At 38.6% G+C, this 13,371-nt stretch overlaps 1 protein-coding gene across 1 annotated transcript; it reads left to right on the top strand.

Moving 5' to 3' along the window:
• Positions 1 to 212: 212 nt before the first annotated feature.
• Positions 213 to 9,998, top strand: LOC148664369 (uncharacterized). The gene is made up of 2 exons (XM_088631492.1): positions 213 to 755; positions 8,027 to 9,998. The coding sequence occupies exons 1-2, from the start codon at positions 374 to 376 to the stop codon at positions 9,367 to 9,369; spliced, it is 1,725 nt and encodes a 574-aa protein (XP_088487618.1). The 5' UTR covers positions 213 to 373; the 3' UTR covers positions 9,370 to 9,998.
• Positions 9,999 to 13,371: the final 3,373 nt, after the last annotated feature.

The raw sequence follows: 13,371 nt of genomic DNA, 5'->3' as shown, positions 1-13,371 counted from the left end.
TCACTCGTCCTGACTAGATGGCGCTAGCAGGTGTGGTGAGGTTTATATCTGTTGCAGGGGTTGCAGAAATACCTCTGTCTCAAAATTCCTCTCCTCAGTTGTTCTGAAGCTGCGGCAGCCCTAAAGAATTACGTCATCATGCTGCGCGACTCAACACAACAGATATTTCATCCACGCGACAGTGATTGAGTCAGTTGTTTAAGCAAAAATAATCAAGAAGAAAGTTATTTTGTTTTTTTACTATGCTACGAATTGTCAGCTGTGTATAACGGAATACAGGCCTGAATGCAGGATCTGTGAAGAATAAAATAAGAACGTTTTTGCGTTTAAACTCCACAATTTAGCCTTTGTTTCTGACCGACTCTACAGAAGGATGGCGGAGTGTTTGTTGAATCTGCAAACTGAGCTTCACTCTTTCATGCAGGTTTTGCTCAAATCGATCGTGTATGAAGTTTCAGACGTTTTCAGAAACAGGATGTCTGACTCTGAGTTTCAAGACAAACTCCGCAGCGTCTCCCAGGTCCTGGTGAGACGGGCCGTGTTTAAAATCACACAGTGTGTGGAGGACACTGTTGGGAGTGAAATGGCGCAACTGAAGAAGGAGAACGAGAGCCTGAAGGTGAGATTGCAGCAGTGCGAGAAGGAGTCGGGAGCAGGAGGAGATCAGGGACAGACAGATCGTGTTGGACACACGCTTCCCTGTGAAGTCACTGCAGAAATAAAAGAAGAAATGGACACGAAACTGGAGCTGGCAGGTCAGTGTGGTGACTTGTATGAAGTCAGTGTGTGTGAGTTTAAAAACAATGTCCTTAACTTCCTCACTGGTGAGAATATAGTGGAGAGATACAAAGTGAAGTGGAAAGACTTGTGTGATATAGCGACAGGATGCTTTACTGGAAACTGAAATTATTATAATCCGGTTATGATGCTAAAAACAACTCAGCATCTCAGCAGATTCAGCATCTGTTTCTCTAAATCGGTGTGTAATCCGATGTTATTAGGAAATATATATACAGTATATAATATTACACAATTATTATAATACAAATACAGTATTTGTTTAGCTTTTATATTTGTTTAACATTCCAGTCCACCAGGGTCTGTCTGTAGTAATTCCTCTGGAATATTCTGTCAGGAATATTTGGAATATTCGTGTTTTTATTAACCTTTTTCTCTCAGTGAAGTGTACTGTAGTGACCAGTTATGAGAGGTCTGTATTAACCTCTCATTCTCCTCATCCCCTCATCTGTATTTCAGTAACAAGGCCGAGAACACATTGTTTAGACGTTGTTTAGTCTATATCATTCAGTAACTGGAGCAAAAAATGATGAGCTACTGTATTTACATAATTGTTACAGAATACATTAGTATCTTGTTGTTGAATGTTTTTTTTTATCTTTGGAATTATGTTTAATATCTTTTTAATTTATTTAACTTATTTTTAATATAATCTTGGCCAAATGTTTTTTTCAGTGATTTGGGTTTTACAAAAGCAAATAAAATCTGGACATAAACGTGACATTTTAAACAGGATAAAAATGGTCAGTCAGTCGATAGATATATGCATTCTTATGTTTTCTATTGGTCAGGGGTTTGAGGTGCAGGAGCAAGTGAATATTGGAATGTCTCTGGTGAGCTGCAGCATATTGGGGTGTTTTAAGTTTGGGGATTCTGCTCTATTCATTGATCTTGGAGGAGTGTCCTGGATTTTTAAGGAATCTCTGTTCCCAGGGTTTTTCTCTTGGTGTTTCTGTGCGACAATGTCTGGACAGTGTTGTCTGCTCTTATTGATCAGTAGAACTGTACCTGTTTAATTCTGCTGCCTCCTCCCACTGTGTGGCTTTTTTCCCCTGTAAAGAGCTTTGAGAAGCCTCTTTTAAAGGTGTTATATAAAATAAAAAGAAAACTTTATTATTATGATTCAATCCACTGTTGTTGTTATTGAGTGTCTTGCACTCGTGTTAGCATTCCCTTCCCTTTCTGCGAGTAAACTCAAAACAACCCTTTCCCTCATATCAAGTAATGACTCAGTGGAAAATCATCCCCGAGTCTCATTTTCTCCCACTGGTTATCTCTGTGCCCTTTTGCCTTTTTTCCCCTCTTTGTTTTTTTTCTGAATCACTAGCTCACCTCTTTCTGTTTCAGCTGGGAGCCTCTCTGTAATTAAACAGTTCTGTATCAGACTGTCTCCCTTCCTGCCTGGTTCATTTGTGCCCCTCTCTGAATTCACTGTCTAAGCCAGTCACTGCTTCTAGAGTTCAACCTTAAACAGCACACTGAGGACTATGCTTGGGCTTTGACCAATCACCACGCTGTTTTCACATTTAAACCTTAACGTGGTTATTAAAAGACTTTGCTGGTCAGTGCTGATTGTTGCGGTCAATAGAGGTATTTGTTACCAACAAATGTAATGTGTGTTTAGAAAAGTTGCTAATTCTGCGTGTTATTTTTCTGTGTATTTGTTTGCAGTGTTAATTTAGTCTCCAGTTTTTGATTTAGTCATAGTCTTAGTCAAGTCAAGTGTCTGTCATAGCCACCTTTTAGTCATCCGTTTTTAATTTAGTCCAGTCAACTCAATTTTCACTATAATTAGTCTTAATTAATTATCTTAATTAAACTGATTAAAACAAAATTAGTCACATTTTAAGCATTTTTATTTATTTGTATAATAAAATGTATAAATGTATAATAAATACTAAATTGCAATATATAATCAAATGTATGTCTAAAACATATTTAACACATTTTATAAGATTGTCAAAAAGCACAAGTTTTTGTTGCACAGACTAAAGAGTATTGATCCCCAGAAATGTCAAATATCAATACAATAAGTAATTTATTTTTGATTAGTAATAAATAATCTTATAGAGCGACATCGTATGAATCTTTCCTAATAAGTTCTATTTATTACATCACTGTTAATAATTCTGTACTTTTCTATAAGTTGTGTTGAAATGATGTTTTCAAAGGAAGTTTTTTCAAAGTTTCAAAGCAACATTATTTTCAGTTTATTTAGTAGAGGCTTCCACCAATACTGAATTTGTAATAACTATAGGGTAATTACTGCATGAGTTACTTAAAGTACTACCACAGAACAGGAAAAGTAATATACACATTCTTTATCTCACTGATATTATTTATAACTAGGTCTTTAAAATCTATATAATTGGTTTAGACAAAAAACACTTTGTATGTGCAACCAATGGGTCAGTTTTCTTCCTTATGATCAGCTTAGAAAATTTGTGTATGCTGTTTTTTACTTTTTAATTAAACATTTAAAATCATGGCCTCCTAATAATCCCCATCTATGAATTGGCTTCATTACTCTCCTCCCCACTGATAGTGTTCTGGCACACTGTGGCTGCCGTCGCATCCTCCAGTTGGGGCTGCACATTGGTGGTGGTGGATGGGAGTCCCCGTTACCTGTAAAGCGCTTTGAGTGGAGTGTCCAGAAAACTGCTATATAAGTGTAAGCAATTATTATTAAAGTGCAAATGGCACCCATTGCTTCTGCATATATAACTTAGTGTTTAAAACTAAACAATGTGAATTTTGTTTGACTTCTAATTCCCTTGTATAGATGTATCATTACACATCTTTCTCGCCATCTAAATTTATTTTTGCAGAAGCCTATTGTACTTTCAAATGATTGAATAATGAATGAATGAATAATCAATGTTAACTGTTCATAAAAATCAAATGTCTTAACTAAGGATTAAGATGGCACAGTTGTTAATTATAATAATAATAATTAATTGCTTACACTTATACAGCGCTTTATTGGACACTCCATTCAAAGTTCTTTATAGGTAATGGGGACCCCCCTCCACCACCACCAATGGTGCCATATTGCGCAAGAACGCTAACCACACTCCAGCTATCAATGGGGGAGGAGAGTAGAGTAATTGCAACAAACTTTCGAAAGGAGCACACAGCTGCGGACTAGTTAATATGGTTCTATCTAGAGATCATCTCCAGCTCTGAGCTCAATTGTAACAAAAAGCCGTGCGGAACAAAGCTGGAGAGCAGCTGAATTTGTGCTCAGGTTTCAACACTGTTGTTTTTCTAATTAACACTAACTGCAGGGGCTCTGAATCAAAGCTTTTCAATTATTCTGGTCAGTGTGTTAATATGTAGGTCATAATCGTTATTTTTCTGTCTCGTTCAAGCATATAACTGGACATTGATATTTTTATTAAATGACGGCATATATTTTAAAATATTGCAGATCTGGGTAAATTTGCTCTCAAAAGCAAGAAACTTAGAACGAGACTTATTTTCCACATTCAATCTATTGCTGCTTCTTTGCTACACACTGAACCTTTTTATTTTTAGCTTGAACAGAGAAAGCTATGAAGGGGCCTGAATCAAGTGTTCAAAATCCTAAAAGACATCAACAAATCCAAATTATCTACTATTTTACTGGGTTCTAGAGTCTAGTGTCCATTTTTGCTTTAACCTATGCTGGCATAATGATTATGGGTAAATATAGTGAAATATAAACATAACAACTGCAGATGCATGTTATAATAAGAAATCACATTAAAGTCTCCTGGTAAACCAAGGTTTTGAGTTTTACAACTTCAAGTACAACAATTTAATTACAAGAAGAACAAGATTAAGACATTAAAAACAAAACAGACACACAATGAAGCTAATTCATAGATGGGGATAATTAGGAGGCCATGATTGGTAAGGGTCAATGGGAAATTTGGCCAGGACACTGGGGTTACACCCCTACTCCTTTCGAGAAACGCCCTGGGAATTTTTAATGACCATAGAGAGTCAGGACCTCGGTTTTACGTCCCATCCGAAGGACTATACTTGGGCATTAGGATCCACACAGAGCGCAGGGTGAGAGCCCCCTACTGGGCCCACTAACACCTTTTCCAACAGCAACCTTAGTTTTTCCCAGGACATCTCCCATCCAGGTACTGGCCAGGCTCACACCAGTTAGTAGTGAGTTGCAGACTTATATGGCTGCTGGCCGTATCACTTGTTGTAAGCAATCTTTTTGCATGTTTTCTCACAAATACAACAGTAGCACCAGATGTCTCAGTGGCTTTCAAAATTAAATTATGCATGCAATTCTTTGAACTAGAAAGATGACTACGCTATCCGTCCATTTCTAATTGTGGTGCAGTGGTTAGCATTACTGTTTTGCAGCACTGGGGCCCTAGTTTCAATTACTGGGGTACTATATTTGCGGAGTTTGCATGTTCTCTCTGGGTTCCGTGGGTTTTCTTCAGGTGATATGATTTAATTGGCTTATGGGAATACTGATCCTCTTGTGAGTGTGTGTTTGTGTCTGTTCGTCTGCCCTGTGATGTGCTGGTGCTATGTCCAGGGTGTATTCTGTCTTGTGCTTTGTTGCATGCTGGGATAGATTCCAGCTCCTCTGTACTGGATAAAGAGATTAGAAAATGGATGGGATTAACGACACTGTAACAACTCTATACATAGTGATAAAAACTGCTATGAGATGGCGGGATCTCACTGAGGATAAATTATTTTATAGTGGTAGCTTAAGGAAACAGTCTTTCCACCTCTCTGGCACATCAATATTCATAACTAGTCATTTAAACAAATTAACTCTATATATAAACATCTTAAGATCCTGGCTCCATGGATCAGCTATCAGCTATGTTTGCACATTCCTTCAGTTCACGTGCATCCAACACACAGTTCAATGCAGAAAATCTAAAATGCAATCCTCATTTCAGTAGCTGTGTAAACATTCTGTCTCTTAACTTCATCATCTTCCTCTGCAGTCTATAACATCCATCCATCCTCCTAACCGCATTATCCCATTTGGGGTTGCGGGAAGAGCCGGAGCCTATCTCAGCAAGCAACGAGTGCAAGGCAGGTTACACCCTGGACAGGGAGCCAGTCCATCGCAGGCCAAGTGTGAGCTAATCATACATGGGGATAGTATGGAGGCCATGGTAAAGGCTAAGGGGGAAATTTGGCCTGGACACTTGGGTAACTTCTTACTCTTCTTGAGAAACGTCTTGGTATCTTTAATGACCACTGAAAGGTAGGACCTCGGTTTAACGTCAAATCTGAAAGACAGTGCCCACTACTGTGTAGTGTCCCTGCCATTATACTAGGGCATTAAGACGCTCATAGACCGCAAGGTGGGCACCCCCCACTGGTCCCAGTAACAGCACTACCAGCAACAACCATAGGTTCCCAGGAGGTATCTTATCCATGTACTGACCAGGCTCAATCCTGCTTAGCTTCAGTGGGCTGCCAGTTGAGAGCTGCAGGGTGATTTGGCCGCTGGCACAGTTTATAACATCTCCTGTCAATTTATCTAAAGTTTGCCTAACCCTTTTAGTAAGTGTTCTTGTTATCAGCGCATTTCTCAGCTTTCCCAAAATTATCTCTTATCTACCTACATCTCTAGTTTTGCATCCTGCAAATAAATCCTCAAAAACTGCTTGTATTAATTTGTTTAACGAATATCATATGTAAATATTGGTAGTAGCACTCTGCATTGTAGAATATCACACTGATTCCCTTTCTTTTAAAGGGCACAAGACAAACTAAGAAAGGGATTTTTCTAGAATAAATATATGCACATCCTGTTCACTGGGGTAATTAAATCCACACTGAGCAATCTCCAATATTTGGCAGCCAGAATCCTTACTGGGTTGCAAGCAAGCAATCACATTACGCCTGTCTTCAAGTCCTTGCACTGACTTCCTATCAGGTTTTGAGTCAGTTTTAACTTTCTCATCCTTATTCAGTACTTGTCTGGTTTATTATCCATTTACTCCCCACCTTGCAACCTTTGTCCATCTGACTCTGGTCTTCAGGATCATCTACATTCTGTGGGTAACGGGACCTTTTTTAGCTGCACCCCAGAGCTCTATCTTCCCGACTCCATAACTAAAAAGGCAAATAGGAGTGGCCTAAGCAACATACAGAGTTGTGTAACTGACAATTTGAGGTAGCCTATGATGTAAATTACACTTTTTGCCGATAAGTTAAGCTTTCAAAACTCGGCCCCAAAGCCATGTGACATTTCACCCTGTTTCATTGGTTAAAGGCAAGGATCAAATGCACCGCCATGTTAACAGGAATGTGTAGTTTTTTTTTAACTGTACCGTCTTTGGATTTGGCCAGGGCTTTAAAGAGATGTCTTAATCCCAGTGTCTGGGTGCTGTAGCTCAGATGGCACTTCAGATCTATTGCAGATTTCAACTCATAATGTGGCTGAGTTCTGTTTATCTTCGGTAATGTTGTACAAGAGTTTTTCTTGGTCTGATTATACATGAAATACTCCTGACTCCAGATCTTTTTTTTCCAGCTGAAAGCATGGAGAACCACAAGCATGTCTTTCTTCTCTAGTTTTCAATTTTCTTTAATCTGCTTATTCTAGTGTATACATCTCATTGTGGCAGTCAATTAACACACAATAAGAATTCATGACAGGAGGTGTTGAAAAGACCATCCAGAAATGGGAGACAGTTGTAAAACAGAAGAAGATAGAAAATGGCAGATCCTGATAACTGCGATTCTTACACATCCGTAGCCCTTAGGCAATGCACAGTCCACACACAGCCTCAGACTTAGGATTGTACCTGTTACAGCAAGCCTGCTTTTTGCCAGACAAAAGTAAATATACAAATGGTGAATCTCATGTTGCAAAATTAATTTCACTTTGAGTTTTACTCCAGTAGGTCATTTTGTCTCATCTTAGTGCACTGAAGCAGAAATGCAAAGCAATCAAGTCCTTGTCACTATCATTGTGGATTATTTTAGTGTTTCATTTTCTTTAAAATTGCAAAACATTTCGTCTTAATTTTTGTCGACTAAATTAACACTGTCGACTAAATGTGTACTATGAAAGGATAAAGTGAACATTGGGGTGTTTTAGTATTCTGTGGTGGTCTGTATAGATGCTAAAAATCCTTATATTGTAACATTTGTTTTCTTGGATCTCCATGTTGTTATTTGCTTTTTAAATACTACTTTCATCCCATGTTAAAGGTCTTGTCCTTGTGTCCTGTATTTGCAGGATTAGAGGCCAGTGCTCTCCCTGATGCTGGGGAAAGGGCTCCTCTTGAACAGCAGCACAGTGAGGAGGAGTGGAGCTCCAGTATGATGCAGGAGACAGAGCTCACTTCTGCAGAAGGGAAAGAGAAACTCAATCAGCAACCCACAGAGAGCAGACAGAGAGTGGAGGATCTGGACTCTGTGCCCATGATGAAGACAGAGCCTGAGAGTGAGACACCTGGATTCCTACTATCTGATGATTTTATAGAGAAGATTACCAATCTGGACCCATACAATATTACAGAAGGTTGTAGTGGACTCGGCTGTGTGTCTGTACAAGAGCACAGTGAAGAACTGGGTGAGTTTAATCTTCCAGAGCAGGACATGGAGCCCCAGTTGATTGACCCTGCAGGCCAGCAGACTGATGCACCTGTTGATAAGATCAGTACTGAGTTACAAAACACAGAGGAGAGTCAGAACAGGGAGGAACAACAGCAGCTCCAACAGGACTTGATAATAAGACCATTCAGCTGCAGTCAGTGTGGGAAGAGTTTTAGTCAATCATGCTTCTTAAAAAGACACCAGCGCATTCACACAGCAGAGAGACCGTTCAGCTGCTGTCAGTGTGGGAAGAGTTTTAGTCAGTCAAATAACTTAAGAAGACACCAGCGCATTCACACAGGAGAGAGACCGTTCAGCTGCAGTCAGTGTGGGAAGAGTTTTAGTCAATTATACCACTTAAAACAACACCAGCTCATACACACAGCAGAGAGACTGTTCAGCTGCAGTCAATGTGGGAAGAGTTTTAGTCATTCAAGTAACTTAACAGCTCACGAGCGTATTCACACAGGAGAGAAACCGTTCAGCTGCAGTCAGTGTGGGAAGAGTTTTAGTCAGTCAAGTACCTTAAGAGCTCACCAGCGCATTCACACAGGAGAGAGACCATTCAGCTGCAGTCAGTGTGGGAAGAGTTTTAGTCAATTATACCACTTAAAACAACACCAGCTCATACACACAGCAGAGAGACTGTTCAGCTGCAGTCAGTGTGGGAAAAGTTTTAGTCACTCAACTAACTTAAGAAGACACCAGCTCATTCACACAGGAGAGAGACCGTTCAGCTGCAGTCAGTGTGGGAAGAGTTTTAGTCAGTCAAGTAACTTAATAACCCACCAGCGCATTCACACAGGAGAGAGACCGTTCAGCTGCAGTCAGTGTGGGAAGAGTTTTAGTCAGTCAAGTACCTTAAGAGCTCACCAGTGTGTTCACACAGGAGAGAGACCATTCAGCTGCAGTCAGTGTGGGAAACGTTTTAGTCAGTTAAGGAACTTAAAAAGCCACCAGCACACTCACAAGAGACCTTCATAGTCCACCAGTGCAGTCACACAGGAGAAAGATCATTCAGCTACAGTCACAATGGGAAGAGTTTTATCCAGTCTTTATCCAGTGACTTAAAAACACACCAATTTAGTCACCAGTTTGATTTAATCATATTTTAGTCATGTCAACATGACAGCATGTGATATCCGAAGAAAGCTTCACAGCTGAAACGTTGTGTTGCCTTTTTTCTCTTTTCAGTGTGGAATAAACCTTTACTTGTTCCTAAAATGTTTATTAGTCATAGTCACTTTGTAGTTACCCACTTTTGATTTAGTATAGATCACACGTAACTAAAGTTTTACTTTTACTTATGGTTGACTAAAATGGAATTAGTTCTAGTCGTGAAGTTTAATTTATATGTATAATTAAATGGATACAAGTTTTAGTTTTATACAATTTTAAAATTAAATCTAAATTGAATTAATTCTTTATTTCTTTGTAGTCTTGGGATGTTAAGTTTAGTCCTGTTTAATTTACAATTAACACTGTTCTCATTGGATAGGCTTGTAATTATGTAACAGCTTTTAACTTACCATGTTAAGCAATAAACATGTATAAAACAGATTAGGATCCTTAACTGTCACACTGTCTCATTAAATTCTACCAAAAAGTTCAAAGTCTTTGTTGCACAATCTAAAGTGTATTTATCCCCAGAGAGGATAAATATAAAATCCAAGAAAAATATATCCAATAAAGAGGGAAATAATAAAGAATCAAGAGATATTGTATGAATCTGTCCTAATAAGAAAATCTATTTTGGCACCATTACTACTAATTCCATATTTTTATATGTTAAGTTTTGTTTTTTTCAATGCAACTATTTTTTGGTTTAATCTGGAGAGGACAAGCGATATATATAAACTTAATGCAATTAAATATTATTTTCTTATATGAAATGATTCACAGATCCTGCACAGAACCTATGCCATGCCCACCTTTATGAGCATCTTAGCTTTTCTCTCAAATAGAACATTCAATCCAGAAATAAGATGGATTATAAAAGCCGACACATTTTCCAAAGCTTTTAATAGTGTTGTCACCCTGAAGGCATGGGTTTCAATCTTACTCTTGATAAAGAGCTTGCTCTATGGTCCTTCTAGTATTGTGCAAATGAGAAAGGCACTACGATGTAGATAATGCGTTGACATATGTACAAACACACAAAATCTCCCGTTCTTATCCTGTTTCAGCTCATGCTTAATAGGAGTGAAGTAATTCCTCCTTTTTCTTGTAGAAATGTGTCCTGACCACCACAGAACAGAAACCTGTATAGCCTGGTTCTGATTCAAGAACGCCTCGCATGTTCGGCCCTTTCTTTAAAAATTTTATGACTGAACCACCAATACTCAGTGTGATGATCTGTAAAAATCTATATTTATACATACAATATATATAATATATATATATATTATATAGTATATTATATATTATATATATATAAAATAATAACTTTTACTTTTTTTTCACTCAGTGCTGGATTTTGGGTGCCAAAGGAAACCTTTGGACTGGTGACAATTTTATCCTGTCTGGAAATTTTATTTTGGAGACTTTTTTCTGCCTGTGTTGTATAGTGCAGCATTCAGGAATATTCCAAAACTGAGTCAGATTAAATGGTTTAAGAAAACCAGTTCAACTGGAACATGGAAGAATAAATAAAATGGCAAAACAGTTCCTATATAAAAACTGAAACAAAACAACAACATAACTGCAGTACATCACACTATAAAACAAAACAACAACAAAAAATAACGTTATGACATAAAAATGTTAAAATATAGAAGCTGTTAAAACATAACAAAAAAAACTGCTATCTAACATGCAATCAGAATCACATAAAACAGAACCTGAGATCGGTATAGTTTCTTTCTTGCTGGGGTATCAAGCTGGTCACTGGTTGGTCCTTTTCAACAGGGATCCATGAATGGTACCCTCATGTGAAGGCAAATCAACACAGGTGACTGGTCTGCCCAGCACAAGAGCAGGCCCGGTTTTCTTAAGCAGCACTGAGTTACCAGGAGCTATGCAGCTCTGGCCCAAATCAGTGTCCACTGGCTTGTGTCAATACTGCAGTGGGAACTCCCAGATGAGTTGAAAATGGTGGTGTTGTAACTTGCTGCTTGGATTGGGAGAAATAGCAGTGAGGCCATTGCTTTCTGGAGAAAAGATGGATTCAGTATCTTGTCTGCGCCCCTGCTGCAGTGAGGGGGATGGTTCAGGGCTGAGGTCCAGTCCTGGCTCTCCCTGGCAGAGTGGTTTAGTTGTACAGTGATGTGCTAATGGAGCAGTTATTCATGAGAGTGTGTGGGTATTTCACAGAGGCTCAGGACAAACCCCCTTCCTGAAAGTCTCCTGTGTGCATTCAGACAGTCACAGGTCAAGAGCCAGGCAGGCAGGGGAACAATGGACACAACAAAATAAAAAATAAAATAACTACAGTGGTACTAGAAGGTTTGTGAACCCTTTAAAATTTCTGTATGTCTGCATACATTTGACCTAAAATGTGATCAGATCTTCGTCTGAGTCATAAAATAGATAAAGAGAACCCAAAAAAACAAATAACATAAAATGATATACTTTTTCATTTATTTATTGATCAAAAAGTATTTTAGATTCTGGCAGCGTAGGGCCCGATGTAAAATATTTCCACTCGCCCTGATCATGGTACAAAATTTTACAAAAAAATGAGCACCTTTAAATGTTTTTCAAAAGCTGCAACATCTGACAAGCTAATTTTCTGATTCTCTGAAAAAGACAAATCGTGGTGAAATTGCTCAGCCACTTTAATTATCGCATATTCGTGTAGAGAGTATTCATTAAGCCGTACACACAGCCTGCAAAACCCAGATTACTGTCCAGATAATGTAAGTCGACAAGGTGTACCTTCCGTTCTATTACCCTACTGTACAAAATGGATTTAAACCTTCTGTGAGCACCGCCCTCCATATTCCATTATATTGTGACTACTAATCTGAGGGTGTCATCTGTTAGAACATCTGTATGGCTCTGTAAGAGGTCTGAGATGTGATTTTAAAAAATCATTTAATTCATTTAATTCTCTGGGACACCTTCTGAGCGAGAAAAGCAGGTCATTAAACCTGCTGGAAGACAAACACAACTGCACAAAGTCATTAGGACCTACACTTGGTGAAATTTCATCCAGTATTCTTTGGACTGCTCCATGTACAGTGTCTATAGCCACTACATATGAGTCAACTTTGTCAAGATAAACAAAACGAAATTCTTTATAGTTCTCTGATGCCCTAAATTTTTTATCGGTACTGTCATAACGTTGCACGAGTTCCAGGAAAACTAAGGGGTCTCTATTCGTATCGCCACCGCCACCAACATGATTCTCATCGTTCATCACAACTGGCTCTCAGTTTTCAAAGTTATCGTTATCAGGTTCTACTGCAGCACCCCTGACCATTACATTATTTTCTACTCCAGCATTCTCATTGTGTGGATCGGGTTGGTCATGTGGAATGTTGTGTCTCTCTCTGAATCTTTTGTGTCTCAACAAAAATGCTTTTTCAAGTTTAATTCTTTTATTAACATACTGACGCGTGATGTTGGTAAGGGGTCGGTCTTTTAACCACTTTTAAAATCACGTGTTTATTCATTTACATCCATCAGCGTTCGGCGCATTTGTACCATAAAATCCCATTGCCAGGTCGCGAAATGCTGCCTTTTGAGCTAAATACGCTGTTGAAGTTATGTCAAAAAGGAAAGTGGTAAAAGACTGGACATTTTTTGGTAGATCGGGTTGTACATCGGCAAAAACAGATTTTTGGCGCACTAATTTTCTCTTTTTATCCATTTCATTAGTGTTCCCCATAGCTAGTAACTGAGCTATGTAGCTCACACACTTTAAAACATTACCACTCGACAAGTCTCTAAACGCACTATTAGTTCTATCCAAAGGTCTGACATGTTTTGATCCAGACAGCGTTTTGTTAACTACGGCCTTCCGTGATGAAATCACCACTGGGC

This window comes from Lepisosteus platostomus, chromosome 5, assembly GCF_059453375.1.
Source record: "Lepisosteus platostomus isolate fLepPlt1 chromosome 5, fLepPlt1.hap1, whole genome shotgun sequence".
Classification (NCBI taxonomy): Eukaryota; Metazoa; Chordata; class Actinopteri; order Semionotiformes; family Lepisosteidae; genus Lepisosteus; species Lepisosteus platostomus.
This window is presented reverse-complemented; position numbering and strand designations above follow the sequence as displayed.